The sequence below is a fragment of the Acromyrmex echinatior genome, chromosome 8, assembly GCF_024713525.1.
Source record: "Acromyrmex echinatior isolate Ae372 chromosome 8, ASM2471352v2, whole genome shotgun sequence".
Classification (NCBI taxonomy): domain Eukaryota; kingdom Metazoa; phylum Arthropoda; class Insecta; order Hymenoptera; family Formicidae; genus Acromyrmex; species Acromyrmex echinatior.
Window position 1 is genome coordinate 10,583,761 of NC_141859.1, and position 24,537 is coordinate 10,608,297.

At 30.9% G+C, this 24,537-nt stretch overlaps 2 protein-coding genes and 2 long non-coding RNA genes across 14 annotated transcripts in view; 1 reads left to right on the top strand and 3 right to left on the bottom strand.

The window, feature by feature from the left end:
• Positions 1-248: 248 nt before the first annotated feature.
• On the top strand, positions 249-6,458 carry LOC147908746 (uncharacterized). Of its 2 annotated transcripts, XR_015546048.1 has the most exons (3): positions 249-4,869; positions 4,971-5,133; positions 5,327-6,458. It is a non-coding gene; the product is annotated as an uncharacterized LOC147908746 (long non-coding RNA). The 2 variants fall into 2 exon arrangements; XR_015546047.1 differs by having other exon boundaries at positions 249-5,133.
• A 2,129-nt stretch (positions 6,459-8,587) lies between these two features.
• Positions 8,588-9,744, bottom strand: LOC147908747 (uncharacterized). Its single transcript, XR_015546052.1, has 2 exons — positions 9,448-9,744; positions 8,588-9,093 (listed from the first exon to the last, which is right to left on the bottom strand). It is a non-coding gene; the product is annotated as an uncharacterized LOC147908747 (long non-coding RNA).
• A 2,691-nt stretch (positions 9,745-12,435) lies between these two features.
• On the bottom strand, positions 12,436-19,839 carry LOC105151430 (cilia- and flagella-associated protein 70). Its single transcript, XM_087409117.1, is given in 19 exon segments — positions 12,436-12,522; positions 12,854-12,953; positions 13,078-13,248; positions 13,324-13,473; positions 13,581-13,701; positions 13,790-13,920; positions 14,285-14,431; positions 14,505-14,662; positions 15,233-15,381; positions 15,487-15,620; positions 15,917-16,102; positions 16,510-16,716; positions 16,718-16,831; positions 16,919-17,042; positions 17,129-17,286; positions 17,390-17,520; positions 17,606-17,733; positions 17,818-17,918; positions 17,996-19,839. Coding segments are annotated over 17 exon segments (2,241 nt in total). The 5' UTR covers positions 18,023-19,839; the 3' UTR covers positions 12,436-12,522; positions 12,854-12,953; positions 13,078-13,173.
• A 137-nt stretch (positions 19,840-19,976) lies between these two features.
• The window catches only part of LOC105151429 (uncharacterized), a 32,688-nt gene continuing 28,127 nt past the window's right edge, over positions 19,977-24,537 (bottom strand). For 9 of the 10 annotated variants that reach the window (XM_087409098.1, XM_087409099.1, XM_087409092.1 and 6 more), the window contains 8 exons: positions 23,888-24,331; positions 23,448-23,678; positions 23,275-23,376; positions 22,346-22,515; positions 21,990-22,185; positions 21,750-21,898; positions 21,508-21,666; positions 19,977-21,183 (listed from right to left, as the gene is read on the bottom strand). In XM_087409098.1, the coding sequence (XP_087265224.1) occupies positions 21,063-21,183; positions 21,508-21,666; positions 21,750-21,898; positions 21,990-22,185; positions 22,346-22,515; positions 23,275-23,376; positions 23,448-23,678; positions 23,888-24,331 (1,572 nt within the window). In that variant the 3' untranslated portion in view covers positions 19,977-21,062. The remainder of the gene's footprint in view (positions 21,184-21,507; positions 21,667-21,749; positions 21,899-21,989; positions 22,186-22,345; positions 22,516-23,274; positions 23,377-23,447; positions 23,679-23,887; positions 24,332-24,537) is intronic. The other variant, XM_087409100.1, reaches the window with a different exon arrangement.

A 24,537-nucleotide genomic window follows, 5' to 3' on the forward strand; every position in this document is an offset into this window, starting at 1 on the left:
CGTTCTATCAGACAAAAAATCTTTGTTCGGAATTCAATTTTTCGATCGAACAAGAATCAATTTCCTGATCTCAATCACTGTGGATCCACGTCCCGAATCATCTCGCTCTCTCGCGGTACTTCGTGGTCCCGAATTATCTGCGTTGCGATCGGTTCTCCAGAAATCCTCGGTCTCGCGATAAATGATATGTACATGCCCACGTGCACACGGTCGCGCGAATACGATACGATGATTGAACTAAGCGCGATAATGCCCCACAATCGACTGACTCGGAGTCCGACTTCCGACTTCCTCGTCGCTCGCGCGACTCGATCTCTTCGCGTCCCACCCCTTCCCCGCCCCAAAGCCAAGTTGTGTGAAAGCGCAGCGGGCCCCTCATTCCCTTTCTGCCTTCATCGTTTCCACGGGGGCAGCTTGCACGGGGTGCCCGTCTCCCTGTGCATGCCCTCCTTACACATACACATACACACACACACACATGGGACGAAGCGCGTGTCAGTGCGTAACCGTCAAACCGTAACGAGACGCGCGTTCTCTTTGACGGGACGCACGCCGGAAGGCCTTTAATTGCGATAGACACAAGGTGATCCAGGTTCTGGTATGCAAAGTGGATAGATCTGCGTAAATGGCGTATCTATGTACGTCTTCGTAGTGCAGTTTTCTTATCGCAGATTTCCGCGACGAAGAAAAATTTTTAAGATTACGAGATCTCTCGCAACGATAAAATAACGAGACTTTTTTTATTTCTTGTGATTTCTTGTACTCCAGTTTATACGTGTTACTAAACATTATGAGAAACTCGGTGATTAAAAACAAGGAAAGAGAATGTTGAGATCAATTTACTCTAAAATAAATGAAACTAATTAAATTTATTAAGACAAGAAATAAAATATATAGCATATGAGAGACAGAAACGTTTCAAATAGATTTTATTAAACTATTGAACTGTATACTAGAATTAAAAAATAAATATTATAGTATAAAATAAAAAAAATTCTAAAATTACCATTTCTCATGAACCACTCATTCATTTTATAAACAGAATTTAAAAATATTTAATGAATGTGAGAAAAGTTCAGGAAATGTATAATTTTTAAACAATTCGAAAAAGAAATATTATAGAAAATGTTTTTAAATATTAAATAAGTCTACAGATGAGGTGAATCTCATTTAGAATCCATTTTTGTGTGCCTAATCTTTTTGGTATCGATGGATCCACAAATAAGAAATAACAATAGCTTTTGTCAATCGGTAAAGTCTGTACGCAGTAGGAGGTATAACAAGATACTTTTCTTTTACTTTCGGAAGGTGATAAGTTTGTCTCTTCAAAGAGACTATCCATTGGCGTGGAGAACGCAGGATGAGATGTCTCGAGCTGTTTTCCAGGCTCGTTTGGAGCTGGAAGATGTCTATGAAATCACACCAATGGTATTTTTAAGGGCCAGGTGTGCGATTATCGATCCCCTGTGAACGCGACCAAACGGGGGTCTGTCCCTCGAAAGAACCATAGCATCATTCACCGGAGGCACGCGCCCGCTCAGAACATCTGCATGTGTAAAATGCTATGGTGACGCATCATGCGTGTGTGTGAGAATGGCTGAGTCACTCACACGTGTTCCGCGTTGCGTGTCCGAATTTAAAGGACATTTTATGAATTCACGCGTATGATAATCGAGTAAGGTCGTAAGTACAATTGGCGACCAACTTATACTCGTTTCTAATGCAGTTTATTTTAAACTAACTTTTTATCTTTTTCTAATTCTAAGAATGAAGAGCAAGTTAAATCGAGATTAAAATTAATTTACTGAGTCAGAAAGTTCGTGCCGTTTTTTTTCTTTTTACAAAATTGTACTTACAATATCTTTGTCAAAAATAAGTGAAATTTAAATTTAAAAAAATGGTTTTGAAGCTTGAAATCTCTACTTTCGAAAGATTATATTTTTTGAGTTTCTGTGAGTTTAATAATTTTTAGAACAGAAAACTACGAGCTGAAAAAGATGGAAAATTTTCTTCTAACTTTGAGTCTATCATTTATCCTAAAAAAATTTGTAAAAATTTTCGGCTTTTCATCCAAGTGAAAGTTTAAAATTTTCTCTACAAAATCGTTTTTAAAAAATGTAATTTCTAAGATTTTTTGTTACTGAGTCATCGCGAATTCTAATAAAAGGAGCATTTTGGCTTTGATTGTTCATAACTTCGTTAAAAATTATCGTACCATAATTTAAAAAACCAATTTTTAAAGCTAAAACTCTATTGGATGGTACAATATAACAACAACAACAAATATATTTTATGTATAATTTTGAGCTAAAAAGAACGGCACGAATTTTCTGACCAATTTAATACATTGATAGAAACGGAAATTAGTCATGCAAATATCTCATCTTGAAATCCGAAAGGCGTCAGAAAGTTGTTATTTCGAAATATTGTCAAAATGAATTTTCGCTATTTAAAAAATCTTTGACTTGCTTTGATGTTCTAAGGGTGTTTATAAAGATGATACCAAACTTTAGGAATATGTATTACTGTGAAAACAAATCGAAAAGTTTTAATAAATAATAAATCTAAAAATCATTTATTTCTAAGTTTGTAAAACAAAAAGTAAATTTAATCTATAATAGATATTCAATGCGCTCCCCGTTTATTTCAACACACTATTCGGCACATTTTTTTTTAAATTGAACACGTTCAAAGATTTTATTGCAGATTTATTTTTTGTTTGTTGACAACAGCATTAATTTTTTCTGAGTCAATTAAGTCAGTCAATCCAAAAGTGTCAGTTAAATCAGTTCGTCCAATGTATTAACTGATGCATTGTTTATATAAACATTAAATGCTGACGATATTTAACATTATTTTCAACATTAGATGTGTGTGAAGGACGAGTGAATATGAGCGATTGCACGTAAATATGTTTACATGCTCGAAATAAATTAATTATTCACAGGGTTGAATAAATTAATGTTTTTTTAAAACTAAATTCAGTTAAAGTTAATGGCTTATAAAATTAATAAAATTAAGTTGAAAATTGAAGGAATAAAGAATTAACTTAATAAAAGTTAAGTTAAGATTAAATTAACTTAAGTTTAAAAAAAGTTAATTTTGAAAAAAATTATTTTTGAGATCAGAATGTCTTAATTTTTCTTAAAATGAGATTACTTTAAATAACCCTTACAAATATAGATTATTAGGCAAATTTAATTTTATATCCACATGTAAGTTATTTATATATAATAAGAGTCACATCATAAGGTGTTTTTGTCAAAATCTTGCGAAAGAGAAGGATATATGTTTGCATTATTTCTCTTTCTTTATCAAATTTTCTTTAACTTCTGAAACGACTGTTCGTGCATGTTTACGATTACATATTCGATTAGATATTTGTTACAAAAAATATATGTAAAAATTTAGAAAATGAGTAGATGTGCAACTCGGTTCTACAACAATTCTTTATCTACAGTTCATTTCATATTTATGTTGCTGAAATATAACGTTTGTGATATCTAAAATTATGTGATTCAAATATAAACGGGAATTGACAAAATTCTCTTTTTATTGACTCGCTAGAGTCAATAAAAACTGGCCACCGTATGATGTGACTCTTATTATAGAGTCTCTTATTATAAAATCATTGAACTTTTTCTAAATTAATTTTCTAATATTTAAGACTTTATAGAAAAAAAATATTAGCATTAAGAAAGATAGAAACATTTTCAATTTAAAAAAAGTTAATAAATTAAAGTTTAAAAGTAATTAAATTAAGTTAAAAATTAATGCATTTAAAATAACTGCATTTAAAGTAACTAAGTTAAGTTAAAAGTTATTAACTTTTTAACTTTTTTTTGAACTTTTAACGTTTTTATTATTTACCAACCATGATTATTTATTATAGTAGAAAATATTTTATAACTTGGACATAAATAATTTTTGGAGTACTGCTTATTAAGACTTACTTTTGGTTGGTTTTGATAAATATATGATATGTTCCTAAAGTTCAGTTCACTTTTTTTGAACATCCTGTATAATTCGACGAAAGAGAAAAATCAATTACATATTTCTACGCGAATCACGAATTACATAGCATGTGTGCAGCAACGGTGAACAATCTGCTGAGGAAAATGCCAAGGGAAAACGGCTCATTCATTTTGCGTTTCCGCTGTTAATTAGCAGAGATCGGGGCTATCGATAAATAGCGAGTATCGAAGCCGCTAATGGGCGTAGCAATAGCATAACGATACGTTTCCTTGCATCGAGATAATAGCAATCTCTTTGTTTTATCGGGACATAACGCAGTTTCCAGAGATTGTTCGGCCGCGACCGGCCGTGTCTTCTCATTGTCGATGGGTATGCATGCCATACGTACACGACGATGAGTCCAACTGCGCGTCTCGTAAGAGCACGAAGGGGTCCTTACGACCCCTATTATACGTACCAGCCGGAATAGGGGACAGATGTGTACAAACCGTTATTTAAGCGCGTACGTTTAAGCGCGTCTGTATAAACCTGCAATGCACATCTGCGACGCTCAAAATTCGATGACAAATAGAATTCGATTTCAAGTTTGAAGCATGCCGATGAATGATCGATGATCGTTCCCTGGTAGAGAAACGATTGTTTTTATCTTATCGTGCGACAAAGACTTTTTCATGCAAAGATTATTTTTCTATACGCAAAAGTCATTTCTACACACGAAAATTATTCACTCGTGACGATGTACTGAAGCTGAGGTGACTTATATTGGATCAAATCAATAATTATTTGCGACTGTTTGAAAATATTTGTGACTGTTAAATACATTTTTAAAGTATCTTTACAAATTTGCTCGTTACAGACAGATCACGCAGGTGAGAAATTATAAAAAAGCACAATGTGAGTAAATATTTATTCTAATGAGAGATTTGAGAAAAAGTTTAGTATTTATTATAAATTTTCATATTATTTTAATTGTTTTTATTGTTTAATTTATGAAGAGATAATTTATGAACTTAATTGCGGTATAATGTTAAGTGCTTCATGATAATTACGAACACCTATAAGGATGCAACCCTTTTTACGCTGCGGTTACTTTGTGGTTATTTTGCACACGACACACTTGCAGCTACGTGCGCTACATCTTTATTTGATTTATTGATGGTAAGTGCGAAGATCAATTTGATTTAATTACGACATTATGATTTAATATAAAATATTAACACATATATATATATATATATATATATATATATATCTAAGTAATATATAGAGTACACACAATATGTAATTCGCTTCATATTTAATAAGAGTGCGTAGCACCTAACTAAAAAAAAGTTAAATGTTATCATAACAGATTGCTCAAAGACTGATTAACGACTAAAAAGATTTAATTAGACAAGAGAATATGACGCACAATGTGATAGACAAATTTATTACATAATTGCAAGTTCAATTAGATTATAAAAAATATCTGAAGAGAAATTTCTTTGTAACTATTAATTGGTATACTGATAATCTGTAAGTATTTGTATATCTAATGGAGAACTTCATAAAGGTAAACTCTAATCAAGAAAAGAAATAAATTTCCCCGACAGGTTCTGTTTTCAGCAGTAGAGTTGATTATGTCTTCAAACAAAGCAGAGGATGAGTTGGCTGCATTATCAAACCGTGTACACAGCGTACGACTGACAAACAAGTCTAAAGCCTGTTATACATGTCGTATAACAAGTTTGTCCACAATATTGATTTGCTAATGAATACTAAAGGCAACGTTCATAGTCTGTTCTTATTTTAAAACCGTCTTAAGTAATGTCTTAAGATGTTAATATGGCTCTTTGATTGGTTCATGACATTTTAAAATTGTATTTAAGACAGTCTTAAATAATATAAGAATCGACTATAAATACTACGGGTTTAAATTTTTATGACATGGTCTCGCTTTGAAGCATTTGACTGACCAATCAAAGAACGTTTCAAAACATTTCTAGCATTACATTGACCATACTTCTAGAATAACGTTTACAATGTAGGATGCATAAAAGTGCTTTTTCATACTGACACTCGATGCTCATTTTTGGCGTCAAAATAAGTCACGTGATAGAAATTGACGAAAGCGTTAATTTACATCACGTAATCTATTTTGACTGAAAATGAGCGTCGAGCATCAGCATAAAAAGGCACCTTAATAAACCAACACTTTCCTCTGCTTTGAAAATAGGATCAACTCTTCCGTTTGAAAATGGAATCATCTGGAGGATTTCCCCTCTTTTGATAAGAATTACTTCTAGAGGATTCCCTGCATGATGTTTGAGATGGTATAAATACTGCGATCAGTACGAACTTCACTTCATTTTACTCATCAAAACTGTCGTAATCATATTGCAAGTATCTCTTGGATCCTTGATCGTCATTTACGTGTTGTATTGAAGGCTTTAATATTTCCAAGTCTTTTCATTTAATAAGACTTCATCCAGCTAAAAGCAAAAGTGAGTATTTTATCTTATTAATTTCAACTTATTAATTAATTTTACTCCTAATATAGTTTACAAAAAAATTAATGATTTTTTGATTAGAATCAGTTTAAGTTAAAGAATAGCAGCATCAGTTCTATATAAAATTACGACAGTGCGTAAAGTAATACTTTATTAAAAGTTTCTTAAAAAAGAAAAACCTTATAAAAATTCATTCAAGTGTCACTAACGTAAAGAAAGGCATGTGGCTGCTGTTATACTTCGTAATACTGGAAATATTATAACGCAATATGTGTTCACAGTACAATGTAATTTAAAAAAAAATTATTAAATTGAAATTTATAACGGTTTTTTTTTAATAAATAAATTATTATTAAAAGAGCATAAAAGTCGATGCTATGTATTATTGCGAAATTATTCTATCATATTAAAATGAATAAATTAAACTTCTTTATCAGGTTATCCTCAGTGTTTACAATAATTAAACATAGAAAACCAATAGATTGAAAACGGAATATAAAAATTAAATTCTTATAATGATTAGGTATAATTATTTTAAGAAATTGTCTGTCAAATTATATAATTCCACTGTTGAGCTGTTGGTCGCAATTTATTTTGCAATAACCATGGAAGTTTTTATAAAAATTGTTCTTAAAATCTGTATTTGAATTCTTTTATATGTGAATGTTAAATTACAATAAGCTTTTCCAAACGTTCATGGTCAATTACTTTAAAGAAATAAAATTATGTTGAATCTTTTTCAATCTATTCTTAAATAATTTTAATAAAGATTAAAGTTTTTTGTTTTTTAACAAACCATATAGGTTGAGAAATCAATTCGTTATTAATGCAAGCTTTCAGGATATCGATCATGTAACTTTTTCTTTAGAGTAGAAACGTGAAAAGTGAAAATTTTTTTGTATGTATGTATACATATACATACATACAGAATACATATATTTAAAAAATTTTCCCTTTTGAAGTTTCCGTTGTAAAGAAAAAATTACATGATCGATACTCAGAAAATAAATTTATATACATAATTTGACACTAATTTTCATAATTTTTATACAATTTTTAAATAATCTAACAGCACACATTATTACTGTATCCTTATGAAATACAAAAAAAAGGAGGAATGTGTAAGATGAGGACGTATTTTGATGCTCGCGACATTTTTAATTGAAATTTATAATGACTTTTTAAATAAATCAATTATTATTAGAGAAAGAAAAAATTATTATTAGAGGATATAAAAGCTGCAATAATATCTAGTCGGCTTTTATGCTTTTTTTTCTAATAATTAAAAAAATTAATTTTCGTTATTCCTTTTACACATTAAAAATATTTAATTTAAATATTATGATATATAACTTAGTCATCTACTTTAAACCATAATGTATTAAATGTCTAATTTGCGATTGAAGAATCTATATATAAAAAAACACACGATATAAGTGAATATACACAATTCATTTCTGAAAAGATGTAAGAAAATATTTTCAATTTTTATTTAAAATAAAATGATATGAAACGTATTAATCATTTTCTTGCAAATTCTTATCTTTCAATCAATTCATTTAACGTTATATTCCATTTCTTTTGTTCCTTTCTTTATTATTTTTTAAAGCCGTTGTATTACCAACTGAATCGTAATTTTTATATAATAATTACTTTTTTCCTTTTTTACATTTGAAATCTTTTTTCAGAATTAATATGCATACGCATTAATATTTGTCTGTGAGATGGAGTTTATATCGAGAACAACGAAAAATTTTTCTTAAGATTTCAATTTTGAAATTTTTTGTCATGTGTACTTTGCTAGAAAAAGATTTTTGAATCTGTAAAAGAGGGAAAAAGTAATTGCTATACAAAAATTATGATTTAATCGATATAATATAGACGGCTTTAGAATCCTTTTAAACGAACTGCGAATTTAAGACATGCATCGAATTTATATATTTACATTATTATTATATATTTTATTATAAAAATTATATTCATATTCTAGATGGATTCGAAGGATGTAGCCAATCGTACTAATCAATGTAATCCAACTCACACGCCAAGCGGACCTGGTCACAAGACTGGGTACCCAGGGAAGGGTGACAAAGCGGATTTGGACAATCATGGAAAACAAATGAATCCAAACAATCCATTATATAAAAAGTAATATGTATTCATGTCTTACAGAATTGGCATTATATTTATAATGTATATGCCTGAATAATAACTGTATTGTAACGTTTGAATATAAAAGACATGACAGCTTAATATTATAAAATAATTTGTGTATTTTTTTTATGCATTCTAAGATGTTCCCCTTCAATATTCCTATTCACTTTGACAAAAAGACGAAAAAATTATCCAGTTTATCAGAAATATATTAATTTTATTTACAGACAGTTAATAGACAGCTGCCTATCGCTAATATAATATAATTAATAAATGAAAGTCTTTTTTGATCATAAAAACAATTAGTTTTGTAATTTTAATCTTTTGATATATATTATTATTATTTTACGCACATTGAAGAAGAAGAACTTATTTCATTGTGTTACATATAAATGATATTTGATGGCGAAATATTCGTCATTCTTTTCCTGCGTTGGATCACGAAACATCTTTATTTTGTTCCGTGGAATGTCATCTGCAAAAAAATAGCAACTGCAATAGCAACTATTTTTAATGGCATTTAGGCTCGATTGCACCAACGTTATTTTAATTTTAAAGAGACTGAAAAACTCTTACTGTCTCTTTTTGACTTTAAAACGAGACAGTTAGAGATTTAAGTTTCGCTTAAAGTCAAAGTAACATTGACGCAACCAGATCTTAGATAAGAATATCGCAATATTATCTTACATTTTTCTTTAATTCTAATTACTTTAATTCTATTAATTCTATAATTCGAATTACTTTGGCAAGGTTACGAGAACAAAGTATAAATTTAAACGTTTCCGTAGTCGCAAATAATTATCGATAATAATGTCGTCTGCAGTATTACCTTTTTTTAAAACTGTATGACGCATTGCACTGCTTGACTCATTGCAGCTAATCGTCGTAAATATTGCTACATCAAGCAGACAAAGCATAACAAGAGCAGTGCAAGGAAATTGATTATTTAATCGAATATTTCTGTCGTGTAATATTACGCAACTAAATCTAGCTAGCTAGAGCGCAAATCTATAAATATTTCACTTAGATTACAGTCTGACTCTAGATAAAGACGTAACACTTTTCTAAAGAAATGTCTCTCAGTCTGAGGAGAAATATATTTGAGATTTAAATATGATATAGGCAAATTAATTTATCCGATATTTATAGGATAATTAAAATTAAATATATAATTATATTAATTAATTAGTAATCAATTATTAATTATTATAATTAATTTTATATAATTAGATAATAATTAGATAATTAATTACATTTAATAATATTAGATAATTAATATATTTATTCGAAGTTATATATATTTATCTTTTATCTAAATATTTAATTTGTAGTTCATAGTTGAGAAACTTAATTAACTTTAATTATGGTCGATGTATTTAATAATGATGCAAATGCAAACGAACCAATCCATAAATACATTTGACTTCTTTCAAGTGCGATAAAGCTTCTTTGTATTGCTGCGATAAATAACATCACAAGACTAAGTAATATAGAACAATGAGTAGATCTACCTGCTCGAAACATTTTTTTCTCCAACGCTAAGCCAACATACTACACAAACTTATATCGTGGCGGCATAATTCGCACGTTTTTACGTAAGATGTATTTTAAATGCAGACATATTACGTCGCAGAAATGCAGTTTTAGTAGGAGTGTGGCTGCTATATTTATACACACGTTGTCCCGTGAACAGTGAATCATTGTCCAAGCAAGAGGATCTTCACTTGAGATCTCCATCGTTTGAAAGCGGCGTACATTTAATATAATATATAATAATAATAATTTTTGAGTAATAAATATATTTTTAGACTTGGCTGTCAACGTAATGTACGGTATTTACATTTGTCTTGAACTTTTGATCCAGCAACGTGATCACTTTTAGCTTCGAAATGCTGCGTACGTTTAAGTACGTACCAGTTTTGTATAGATATTGTGTAAAACAAGTTAGTTCATCCCGAAAATTATTATAACAAGTACATGAACGCGCAACGCAATATAATTTTTCGTATCTCACTGTTGGAATTAATCTCACCTCTTCAGGAGCGAAAGTACTTCGATTTATCCACTCTTTCAGAATCACCTGCCTGATATTTTAATGTGGATGACTTTTCTTGTTTTTTTTTTCATCAAAAATCCTAATACGAAACATATTTCTGATATAACTAATATATTTCAATTTATGATATTAAATTATATTTTACATAAAAATTTTATTTGTTGATACCCTGTAGCTTTCCGTAATAATCTCCATTGTTGAATACAAAATTGCATAATGTTGCTCCGCTAAATCGACAAAATAATGTGTGTAGTTACTTGCGGCTGCATTATTTCCTTGATTCTAATAAAATTAATTATTTAAATTTTTGTATAATTTTTTATCAACTAAATACTATGGTACTTTTTTTTCATTGTGATGATTATGAACTTACTTATGTCTGAAAAGTCATTTTCAAGTCTACAAGGCACAGTGATAAAAAAGCTCGACCTTGATTATGACAAACACAGGCTCGCCAGTCTTCGAAATTAACGGGCTACCATTATTTCGATACTCATCTGAATTGAATATTCGAAATTGAAGAAACTCTCTTAATTAATGCCGTTTTTTTTATGTGTAACATATACAGAATATTTCAAATGAATTTGCGAAATTCTAAATATTGTATGTATATCACGTCAACCTTTTTTGATTCTTGTTCTTTTAAATTTTTACTCCGAGAGGTTCTGTATAGAAAATATCTTTTTTCAAACCAGTCTTCTCGATTATACTCGATGCATCATATGTATACAATTGCGCAATTACACATGAATTACATTCTTGGACGTGAAACAATTAAAAACATTCGATACATTTTGATGATTTCTAAATTTTATCACAACATGTTTTATACAAATCTTTTTCATTTATTCAATATTGTATTATATTTAATTGCAATGTATATGGAGATTGAGAACGCGATAATTTGTTAACCAAGAAGACAGGCAACTTCTTTGTGCGATGTTTATGATTTTCTCATTTTTCGACTAGATAAAAGATTGATAACATCTTATATTTTCAAAGATAAAAAAATATTCTCTACTAGAATATTAATTATATAGAATATTTATTATATTTGCTGAAGGTGACTAAAACCGATAGCCGAAATGTTCAAACTTATATCTTTTAATACACATTATACTATTAATGATTATATAAGTATAAATTGCGCACTTCTTACCGCGCTGACTTCAAATTAGCCCTCTTAAATCTGTATTATTTTACAATTATAAGGAGTTCTATTTTATATACATTTCTTTGTCGTATGTGATTAAATTTATTTTGCATAAATATTTTTGCTTTATCGAACACAGACAATTTATCTAAAATGCTATTAATCCGAATGTCTGTTGTAAATTTTAGGCTTATATATTATCAATTTATACAGAAATGCATATATCTTATAGATTATATGTATTTATTTTGACGTTCTAGTCATGTTCCCTTCAATATTTCCCTTCAATATTCCTATTCACTTTGACAAAAAGACGAAAAAATTATCCAGTTTATCAGAAATATATTAATTTTAATTACAAACAATTATTTAACAGCTATCTATCGCTAATAGAATATAATTAATAAATGAAGGTTTATTTTAATCATAAAAAAAATTGGTTTTGATCTTAATTTTAATCTTTCAATATATATTATTATTATTTTACGCACATTGAAGAAGAAATATTTATTTCATTATTACATATAAATGATAGAGAGCAAGTAAAACCAGAAAGATTGCCACATCGACATTATCTGCTGGGTTGTTGAATCCAATATCCCCAAGTAGCGAAATATTCGTCATTCTCTTCCTGCGTTGGACCACGAAACACCTTTATTTTGATCCGCGGAACGTCATCTGCAAACAAATAGCAACTGCATAATTTTTAATAGCATTTAGGCCCGATTGCACCAATTTTACTTTGATATTAAGCGAGGCTGAAAACTCTTATTGTCTCTTTTTGGTTTTAAAAACGAGACAGATAGAGCTTTAAGTTTCGCTTAAAGTCAAAGTAACATTGACGCAACCAGATCTTAGATAAGAATACCGCAATATTATCTTACATTTTTCTTTAATTCTAATTACTTTAATTCTATTAATTCTATAATTCGAATTACTTTGGCAAGGTTACGAGAACAAAGTATAAATTTAAACGTTTCCGTAGTCGCAAATAATTATCGATAATGATGTCGTCTGCAGTATTACCTTTTTTTAAAACTGAATGACGCATTGCACTGCTTGACTCATTGCAGCTAATCGTCGTAAATATCGCTACATCGAGCAAACAAAGTATAACAAAAGTACCCTGCAAGAAAATATTGATATTCTTTGATTATTTAATCGAATATTTCTGTCGTGTAATATTGCGTAGCAAAGTCTAGCTGGATATAGAGTGCAAATCTATAAATATTTCACTAGCTCTGACTCACCATCAATCTCATCGCAATTGTGGAGTTAACTATAATAAATTTCTGAATCAAAGACGGGAATTTTATATGCTACAGCGTCTGTGGCATCTAGAGTTTTTAGAGCATGACCGATCCCGATTTTCCATCCCGCGGTTTGAGGGACCGTTTCTCTAGAGAGAAAGCCGTATTGTCCTGTAAAGGTGAAGGTAACACGTCACAAAGACGCAAGAACGCGTTATTCTTGTTTTTTTTTTACAGGCTTTTCACCTGGGCGATTTGTTCGTAACACTGAGCAAATTCGTCGTCACGTTGTAAAGACATGTTTAACAGACATAAATATTTCCAAACAATCACGTTACGATTATCGATCTGATTCGCCTCTGATAAAGCCATCTCGGCTTCCGTGAATCGTTGCAGCTGAGACAATTTTCATATGTAAAAACAATTTTGCGTATGAAATAATAATTTTGGCATGGAAGTTTTTGTTAGAAATTTTTCTTTCTTTTTAACTTAATTTAATTCACCTCAAAAAAGGCGATTCCTGCTCCAAGCCACGTTTCCGCCGTGGGTGAAGTTTTGCATTCTGTGAGGAATATTTTTAACCCACGCTCGTAATTACCAGCGTTTTCGTAATACTGTCCCATTCTAGTATTGTTATATTATTATAAATAAATCGATTTAATTTTTTTTTCCTTCCAATCGCCTCGCGCAATATCGGAACAAACGTTTTTACCTGATTTGCACGAGATGCAAATCGTTCGGCCTGTCGAACATTGAATTGGCGAACTCGTAGCAATGAATGGCATCTGCGAAATTACCCTCTTGAAAATGACAGTGTCCCATTAAACTAGCTATAGAGTAATCCTGAACAAAAGAAACATATTTGAGATTTAAATATAATATAGACAAATTAATTTGATACGATTTATATGATAATTAAATCAGTTAGAGAGACATAATAAATTATATTAATTGATTATATATTAATTGATTATTTAATAATTAATTATTAATCATTATAGAATTAATTTTATATAATTATATAATTAATTATATTTAATAATATTACGTAATTAATCTATTTATTTAAAGTTATCTATATTTATTTTCTATCTATCTTCTTTCTATTCTATTTAATTTACATTTTGTTCGTAATTGAGAAACTATAATTGTGTGGTCGATGTATTTAAATATTTAATAATGATGCAAATGGCAAATGCAAACGAACCAGTCCATAAATACTTTCGGCTTCTTTCAAGTGCGATAAAGCTTCTTCGTATTGCTGCGATAAGTAACATCGCACGGCTAAATAATATAGAACATGGGTTGGTCTGCCTGCTCGAGATATTTCTTTCTCCAACGCTAAGTCAACAAACTATACAAACAAATCGTGACAGCATAATTTGCACGTTCTTACGTAAGATGTATTTTAAATGCAGACATATTACATTGCAGAAATGCAGTTTTAGTAGGAGTGTGGCTGTTATCATAAATACGTTATCCTGTGGACAGTGAATCATTGTCCAAGCGAGAGAATCTTCGCTTGAGATCTTTTTATCGCTGTTTTTCATGCTTTTTTCCGCCATTCGCAACGCAAGATCTATCCCTGTTTAAAAAAATATATACTTCTCGTACATTCTAATCTTATCTTTGCCTAACACGAAAATATCGACATTTGAGCCGTAGAAGATGCTATATCGAAGAATACACAAAAAAGTCTATACTTATAAAAAAAATTCTGAAAAATTATTTCGCATGAGGTGTGAAGATCGGTCTATGTCGGAACGCATGCGAAGTATGGTATATATCGAGAAAAGTATGATTTATGTCATATGAAATTGAAGAAGGGAAATTACACAAATTCAGTTAAGGAAAATTAAATGATACATGAATAAATGATTGCGAGAAACAGGGTTGAAAATCAAGGCGATTCCCGACTCCTTAATTATAGTACTACAAAATTTATGAGAGGAAAATATTGCTACCTAGATCCTTCTTCAATTTTATGTGACATAAACCGTGCCTCTCGCTTTTCTCGATATAAACCGTACTTTGTATTTCCAATATGGTCTTCATTATTTATTATTTTTTTTTTAACATAAACTTTTCTTCATGTTTTTCTGGATATATAGCACCTTCTACGAGTCAGGCGTCGAATATGATGGGTTTGTTATACCTGGGCTGTAATTTGTGCGCGTGTAAAAAAGATGTAAGATAACCCATCCTTCAACAAATTGAGGATAAAAATCAGTAACAGCTCTCAGAAAGATTTCTGCTTCTTGATAATTCTGATCTTCCGCGAGGATCAATCCAAGTATCAATAAACTGCGGAGAGAAACATTTATTACATGAGATTATTTAAGAATCTATTACGTCTTTTTTACTTTCCGAGTTCAACTAGAAAAGTATACTTGTAATATTTTTACGTACGCGAATTTATCTTGTCTGTTCAAACGAATCGCTTCATGACAACACTCCGTTGCGCGTTCAGTTTCGCTAATTTTCAAGAGAAAAATCGCATATTTGGTCCACGCTTTGGTATTATTTTCATTTTCCGCGATTGCCTGTGAAAAAAATTATGCATAATAACACATTTAATATGACATTTTCTTAATCCTCCGTGAACCAGGTGGAAAATCAACATGAATCATATGTGAGTATGTCTCATACCCTATGTTATATTTTATTATTTATAAATACAGATACTATAATTTAATGTGATTGGTAACAACGCTCTCCAGTTGCACGAAATCGGCAACATGCACGCGGTACTTTTTAAAATGTTATAGGAATTCTTGTTGGGGTATGTCACAACTCACCTGGTTTACAAAGAGTTAATATAAATGATTGAGTTATGTACAGTCTGATAATGTCGTCTTGCATCATCTACATGACCTAATTCATAAGCTTCTTCAGCATAGAAAAATAATTTTTTAGGTATTACAATGCTCGGCAAATCGTCGACCTTAAGACGGCTTTCAACGATCTTGTTGATGGCCTGATGCATTTGTTCAACGAGATACGTGTATACGGATGCTATAAAATTCTGTACATAAATCGTAGCTTATTAGAGCTTTTACTTATTTTCAATTGTGTCTAAATAAATTCCTAAATATATTTTTAAAATATATATTTGAAAGTTGAGTACGTTTTAAATAATATATAATAATATATATATAAAATATATATAAATATATAAAATATATATAATATATATATATAAATATGATAGAGAATAATCGGTCAAAGTTAGATATTCTGAATACAATATATATTATATTTGATATTTTTAATTTAAATTTAATTTTCTGATCTTCCGCTGATCAGATGTGACTGTGTGCCAAAACATTCGGACATTAATCCTCAATCAATCTGAGACGCTAATAATATAAATATGATAAGACGCTGAAACATAATAATAATAATAATTTTTAAATAATAAATATATTAGACCTGACTCTCAATAGAGTGTACAGTATTCATGTTTGTCTTGAATTTTTGATCCAGTAACGTGATCACTTTCAGCTTCAAAGTGCTACGTATATTTAAGTACGTGCCAGTTTTGTACAGATATTGCGTGAAACAAGTTAGCTCATCCTGAAAATTATTGTAACAAGCACACGAATGTGCAACGCAATAATTCCTTGTATCTCACTATTGGAATTAATCTCACCTCTTTAGGAGTGAAACAGTTTGTTTTGTCTACTTTTTCAGAATCCTCTTCCTGATCTTCTAATACTGATGAATTTTCTAGGTTTTTTTTATCACGAAAATCCTAATACAAAACATATGTTTCTGATATAACCAATATATTTCAATTTATGATATTAAATTATATTTTAAGAATTGTATTTGTTGATACCCTGTAACATTCCGTTATAATCTCTACTATTTCTCGAATACAAGTTGCATATTGCTGCTCCGCTAAATCGAGAGAATAAACGTAATGCGACTTAGTTTCTTTCGGCTTTATCATCTTCTCGATTCTAATGAAATTAATTATTTAAATTTTTGTATTATTTTTAACAACTAAATACTATGGTACTTTTCATTGTGATGATTATGAACATACATGTCTGAAAAGTCATTTTCAAGTCTACAAGGGACAAGTGGATAAAAAAGCTCGACCTCGATTATAACAAACACAGGTTCGCCAGTCTCCGAAATTAACGGGCTACTTTCCATTATTTTGTTATCCGTCTAATTAGAAATCCAATTTGAAGAAATTCTCTTAATTAATGCTGATTTTTTTATGTATTACATATACAGAATGTTTCAAGTAAATGAATTTGCATGAAATTCTAAATATTGTATATATATATATTATGTCAACCTTCTCTGATTCTTGTTCTTTTAAATTTTTATGAGGTTCTATATAGAAAATATCTTTTTCTAAACCAGTCTTCTCGGCTATACTCGATGCATCATGCGTGTACAATTGCGCAATTACACGAGTGCTTTTTACTATAGAAAATGTTTAAAGGAGGAAAGTATTAAGCTTTTCAATATGATTATTTATCATGTATTAAAATGATTTGTACACACTTACTTCCTGGAAAAACAAGCTCTGATAAATCGACGTAACACTGTAAAAGTTGACATTCACTCAATTCTTCTTTGTTTGGTTCAATATTGCTCTTTTTGCTTATCATAAATTGGAATGGCCAATATTTATACCTTCGAATATAATATTTATGATATTTAACATGAATTCTTCGATCTTTTATATTTATAAAAAAAGAAAGAAATTTTAACATGTACTTGATAAGATGCTTCTTCATCATTTCGCTTCCCACATCCCACAATATGCTGCGATTCATAAAGTTCCACTCGATTCTAGGTTCGTCCTGACATATTTTCTTCTGCAAATTACATGCATTATTCCGCGCTTCATCGTACAGTTAATTTGTTAGATCAAATTGCAAAATGTTGTTCCTACCTGTAAGTCGAGTTCTACGTCGAGCATGTTTTTTATATGTGGGTCATCGTAATTGAGTTTCCACTTCGACAATCTGGCAAGACTCTGTAACTTTGATAAGCTTCGCCATCGTTTGAATCTCTCCAGATCGCGATATTTTGTCCATTTACCGTCTTCGAATTTTACATTTTCTGGAAACTGCGATAAAGAGTATCGTTTTTGTTTATATAATTATGATTAATTTTATTTTGCATAAATATTTTTATCGAATTAACATACAGAGAATTCATCTAAAACGTTGTTAATTTGAATGTCTAACAGTTATAAATTTTAATTTTAAAACTTATATTATATATAATTAATTTATATGCAATTCTCTAGATTACAGTATTTGTTTTATTTTAGTTACGTTCTTAGGACTCTGATACTTGCATTTATCTTTATAGACGTGATATACAAGTCAATTCTAAGAACTTATCTTTTTTTGTCCACGTTTTATAGGCTCTGCTGCACATCTAATTCGTTATTTTTATAAAATTATTTTTTTCTTTCATGTACAAATCTTTATATATGTTATAACGAAAAATGCAAAGAACAGTATATTATCATCAAAATATTATAATGAATTTATTTTTAATCTGATATATTATATAAGGAAAGAGGGAAAGAGAGAATATTATCTTTTAATTACTCTTAAATAAAATTAATTAACCCTAAAGTTATAACTAAAATTTCTATTATCTTTAGCTAAATAATTATTGAAAACAATAAGATACCTTATTGTCAACATATATTATCGTGCCCACTTTATAATCCGCATCTTCGGTAAAAAAAATTGGTGGATTGTAGATACTTTCCACCGTAACACTTAAGAAATTAATTTTTTCTTGCGAAGGAAATATCTCGTCGCCATCGTATATTACTGTCGCGTTTAACAAAGGAAGATTTTGCCACGAGATCGCATTGCCATCAAACGAAAGATGTGGCGTTTGCATTATTAATCTTTCAACGAGTAATTTTTCACCTAGTGGTCAAGGTTGTTAGAATTATTTTAAGTGCAGTATCTCGACTTTACTTTCTCCATGTCAGCGTGATAAATTATTACCTAGCAATATCGGCATTAGATCGAGAGTGCAAAAACCAATTACGCTTGATGAAGTCGATATTTGCTGTGGAACGATCGCTGTTATTTTCTGCTTGGATTCCGTAACTGATCTGTCAGAATTAGGTACATGTTGATCTTGGACATCACTCGTTACCTTTACTGATAAAGCAATGATTTACCCCAATCGAAATAATTATTAACTTATTAATATGGTTATGAATTATTTATTGATATGCATGCAAATATGTCGTGACGTGGAAGAGCAAATTATTTACTTAAAATCGGTGTGGATACGATTGAATTCATACTGTTGTAGTCGTTAATTATAAATAAAAATTCGACCTCGAAGTTGACGTCGTAAACTTCCGGTGGTTCCTTGAAACCCGGATCGATAATGAGAGGAGTACTTTCTCCGAGCACTACATCATTATGTATTACGATAAACGATATGCCAGTTTCTTCTTTCACAGTCTGTCTTGTAAACAAATTTTCTCATGATTATGCCGTAGAATTGTACGAAAAAAAAACGTACAATATTTTCAATGGAATCTATAACTATTTTTATGCTCCTTGTAATTGGCTCATCTTGAGTCAAAGATTCTTCCATTTTTATATATAGGGGTATTCGTATATAATATTGAAAATATATTTTTCTGCTGATTTGTCAATTTTTTTTAAACGATGAAAGAGCTTAACATTTTGATATTGCGAGTTTAATAAAATAACCTTCAGTATTTTAAAATAATAATGACGATAATCGCGATTTTATTTTCAATTGTTTACTGATGCTGACTTCGAGTCAAGGAATTGTTTTATCTTGAATAATGTAAGTAAAATACATTTTCTGAATATTGCAGTATTATGGATAAAATTTCGTTGCGAATAAAAAAGTCAATCTAGTATAACAATAGTAATTTTATTTATCAATAGTATGTGTATGTGCCTTCAATAATAAGCAAATATTTTTGTATAACGATATATATATATATATGCATATAAATTATTATTTATATAAATATGAGTTAATCTCTGATATACGATGCTAAAAGTCAGTTTAGACATCAGAATCGAATAATTCGGACGAACTCTTTCTATATAATTTTTCTCATAAATATATTCTAAATTTTCAGCACCTGATGTTCGTGTTTTATAAAATTTATAGACGCTCTCCGATTTTTGTTCTCTTCCGAGAGTTAAAATATATTAGAGAGTAACAATCGAATTTACAACAAAAAAAATATATGGAATTAACGAATCTAAACTTTCGGCTCACGAAAGCATTAGCGATTCTGAAATAGATTCATTGCCGTCAGCAATGAACTCCTTTCCTCAGGAAAATTTCCGTATATATATATATTTTCTCTTCCTGCAACTCATTAATGTAGAGTTGGTGAAGACAATAGCGAGATAAATCGTTTTCGAAACACGTGACAATTTTTGTCACGTCGACGACACTTCACGAACATTACAATGTAATTGAGCTACAATTGCAATTTAATTTATGATCACCGACGTGAAGGCACTACAGCTCTCCAATGTATTTGCGCCGAAGCGCATCCTTTATACAATCATATAAAAAATTATTATACATGCGTATATGTATTAAAGTTACAAGTATCAAAACTTCGTCACGCGATAAATTCGTTGATGAAAAAACAAGATCGAAGTCATGACGCGAAGATGAGGGACACTCCTCGGGTTTTTCTTGTATCTTCCTTGACTCCTGATCTTCGAAGTCACGTCTCTCGCTCCATTTAATTTCGAGGAGGTAAATATACAGCGCGGAGGAAAGAAAAGTTATTTATATGACTACTTGTCGACATCTTTTTCGGCGTATACGTTGTAGAAAATTCATGTCTATGCCGTAAATTGGCTTCTAACGGATCGTAAAAACATCCTGCGTGATAAACAGTCTTTTGAGATAGTTCGAGCAACGGTAAGACAGCTAGATTACATCGAATGCAGATTTAATCAAATGTTCAATTATAGGGTCTTCATAGTTTTATCGATGTGTCTCAACGTCGTTTCGGGCACCGCGTCCGTCAACGCTTTACGAAAGCCTTCGCAGCGAGTCAGTCGCCGAAACATCCTTTTTGCATGATTTCTAGAAGTTCAAGTCATTACGATCATAATTATGCTACACTGAAAAAAGATTTACTAAATTTTAATAAATCATTTGTTTGAATAGTAATTAAATATTCATTAAAAATAGTTCTTGTATTAAATAAATATGTATATAAGAACTATTAATTTGATATAACTATTATTTTTTTATTGCGAGTAAATATTTATTTACTGTAAGGTAAATATTTAGTTTAGGTACTATTCAAATAAATATTTATTAAAATTTAATACATTTTTTCTTATTAGTGTATCGACTTCAGACATGAGAATGTACATTACTGAGTCTAATTGTAAATTTACTCACCTTGCGTCTAGATTTCCATCCATTAACAACTTTGCGCCCGTGTTTAGCAATTTATCTCTCACGTCGCGTGGTAAGATCATAATATGATCAGGTCCAATGCGATCGGTGATGTCTGACAACAGACGTGCGGTCGCCGCGCGAACGATAGCGTTTTGATGACTGAAAAATAGGAATCACAACTTAGAGATCAGCTTTGTCGCACAGAAAAATATTCCTCAATCGCAAGGAAACTGCGGACTTACCTGGCTCCTCGAAGTACGATGATACCGATGGTTTTATGAGGCGGAAGATACTGCACCATCTGATCCAGCGCTGAGTTACTGTCTGATCGAAGAAATCGATTCGTATCGGCTGTTCTGTGAAGCAACGGTCCAGCTATGTCGTCCAGATCCTAAGAGCAAAACATAAATAAGACGTTCGATAAAATATAAAAAAAAATGCTTGAATTTCTATACCTTGTGAAACAATATGCTTATATCTACCTGATCAATACCCCGTATCTGAGAGCTGAAAACGTCACTAGCAGCGAGACATGCGGCTCGTGCTACTTGCGATCGAAGATTCTTTATATGTCGCCCTAAAAGCCTTCCTATCGTTCCGGCCGCACAGACGTCCAAGCCCTCCGGATGTTGCTTCGAGATCTGTGACAGGGCTTTCAGACCTTTCATCGTTATTTCCCTAAAATATAAACGCAGGATATAAACGCTGAATGAAAAGTTTGTTGATTCTTGTTCATTAATTATTCCGGCAATGAATTATTCGGACAACGAATAACAATGATTTATCTGTCATACAATTGTGCTGATATTGACATAGATGTTACAAGATTGACACGTACCAATCTTTATTCTCAAGCTGTGAAAAGCACTGCTGTACCATCCGTTTGGATTTTTCTGAGGGCTTCTCCATAACTCTTTTGTTGGAAGGCATTCGACACCTACTAGAACCACGCACCGGTACTTTCGAGGGCATTCTTCTACGCAATTCGACATCTTCTGCAGGTTCAGACTGCAAGAGAGTTCCGGAAATGTTAACTTTGTGTGTGTGTGTGTGTGTGTGTGTTTTATTAACGGAAAGAACGATTCTACTAAAGTAAAAATTAAATATTTAAAAATTTAGGTAAATCCTGATAAAAATTTTTCTCATAATTTTTATATGAATTGGAACATTTTTTAGAAATACTCAGAAATATTCGGAAAGTTTACATCTTTTTTCAGAAATTTCCATACAAGTGAATTCTGAAATATTCTGAAATTTCTCATAATTTTTAAAAAGTATTTTTAAATTTTTTAGATTTTATAACATTTCATCAGAAATTATATTTACAAAAAATCTTAAAAATCTTACGATATTTCATAGTTAACATATATGAAAAATTCTGAGAAAAAAATGTAGATTTTCTGAGAAATGTTTCAATTCGTATAAAAAAATATGAGAAAGTTATAAAATTATAAAGAAATTCTGAAAAATTATATGAAAAATTCTGAGAAAAATTTTCACCAGGGAATACTAATCAGAAAATAATTTGGACTGTAAAAATAATTACATGTGTAGAAAACTCAAGCATAATGAGCAATGCTGTAAAAAGTTTTGACATTCTAACAATTAGTTTGAGCGTTTTACATAATTGTTTTAATAGTCCAACAAAATTTATTTTCATATTTGTATTTACTTAAGTTTTTAAATATTTTAGCAACATTGTTAAAAAATTTCATGTTAAAATTCTATTCTATAAAGAAATGTCTCTTTGCCATATAAACATCATACCTCAATCTTCAATATTCCTGGCTCCATATTAGTTTCGCTTGCGCTGTCTTTACTTTGTCTATCCTCCAAAGCATCATTTACGCTGGATTCTTCTTCCGTGGACTAGAACATAATTATATCTCAATCAGAATGTACTCTTCAATAGGCAGTTTGATCGTATAAAAACATCTTACCTCCTGAGTATTAATCTTATTATGTGGATTATCATTTTCGACACTTCTCGCGTTCTCATACTCGACGGTTTCGTGAGAATGGGGTCTCGATGCGATGATAATTGCCGGTGAATCACCGACTATATCTATGGGTGGATGACCAACGGTGTCCAATGATCGAATGGAAGCATCCTCGTCAGGTACTATGGAAGCGATTATTCTCTCCTCACTGAAATCCTTTGAATCGTCGATCTAACATTCGAAATATCCAACGTTAAATAAAACGCCATTGAGTAAAAATATATATATATTAAAAAGAACTTATATTAATTTAATTTAATACAATTTAAAATATGCGATGATCGCGCATGAATTTTACTTGCATTTACTATCAATGATATATGAAAGAGAAATATGATTTTCATATATATTTATTTTTGTATGATTTATTATCTACTGACCAAATTGCGTGAACCGCAGCGAGAATTTCGCTTGATCGGCGAGTTAGAGATTAGTGAGTGATGAGCACTGTGATTAGGTGTCAGGTACAGTGATTCTGATCTCTTGGGACTGATTGTAACCTTCGATTGTAGCGATTCCTTGAATAACTTCGTGTCTTCATAGGGTAGAATCCGCTCGTTCGATAATGCGGACACGATTGACCTTCTTCGCGCGCTCGACCTGTCGTCCTCCGGTTGTTCGGGAACGCCAGAGCTGCTTTCTGTGCTTCTATTGCAATTTTCATCCACAGTTATTAGCTCGTTGTGATTCGAATGCCTGGAAATCGATCCGATTCGACTCGCCGATTTCATGTCATCCTCGCTGTTCCATTCCTTCAACACTTCGTCCACGGTCGTTGCATCTGCCGTTGTGATTGGGTATTCCATTTTGGTATCCAACGGCGTCTAAAATTTTTCGAAAAAATTATTCGTGGGATCATATAATGGCTGTGTTCCATTTAACGCTTGCAACGCTCGCGAACATCGTTTGTTCTTGTTTAATATTTAATAAATGACAAGGATGAAATAATTCTACGAGCGTTGTGAGCGTTAAGTGGAACACAGTCAATGTCTAATTGTCTTAACTTACATTTGTAGAAAGAACAGAAATA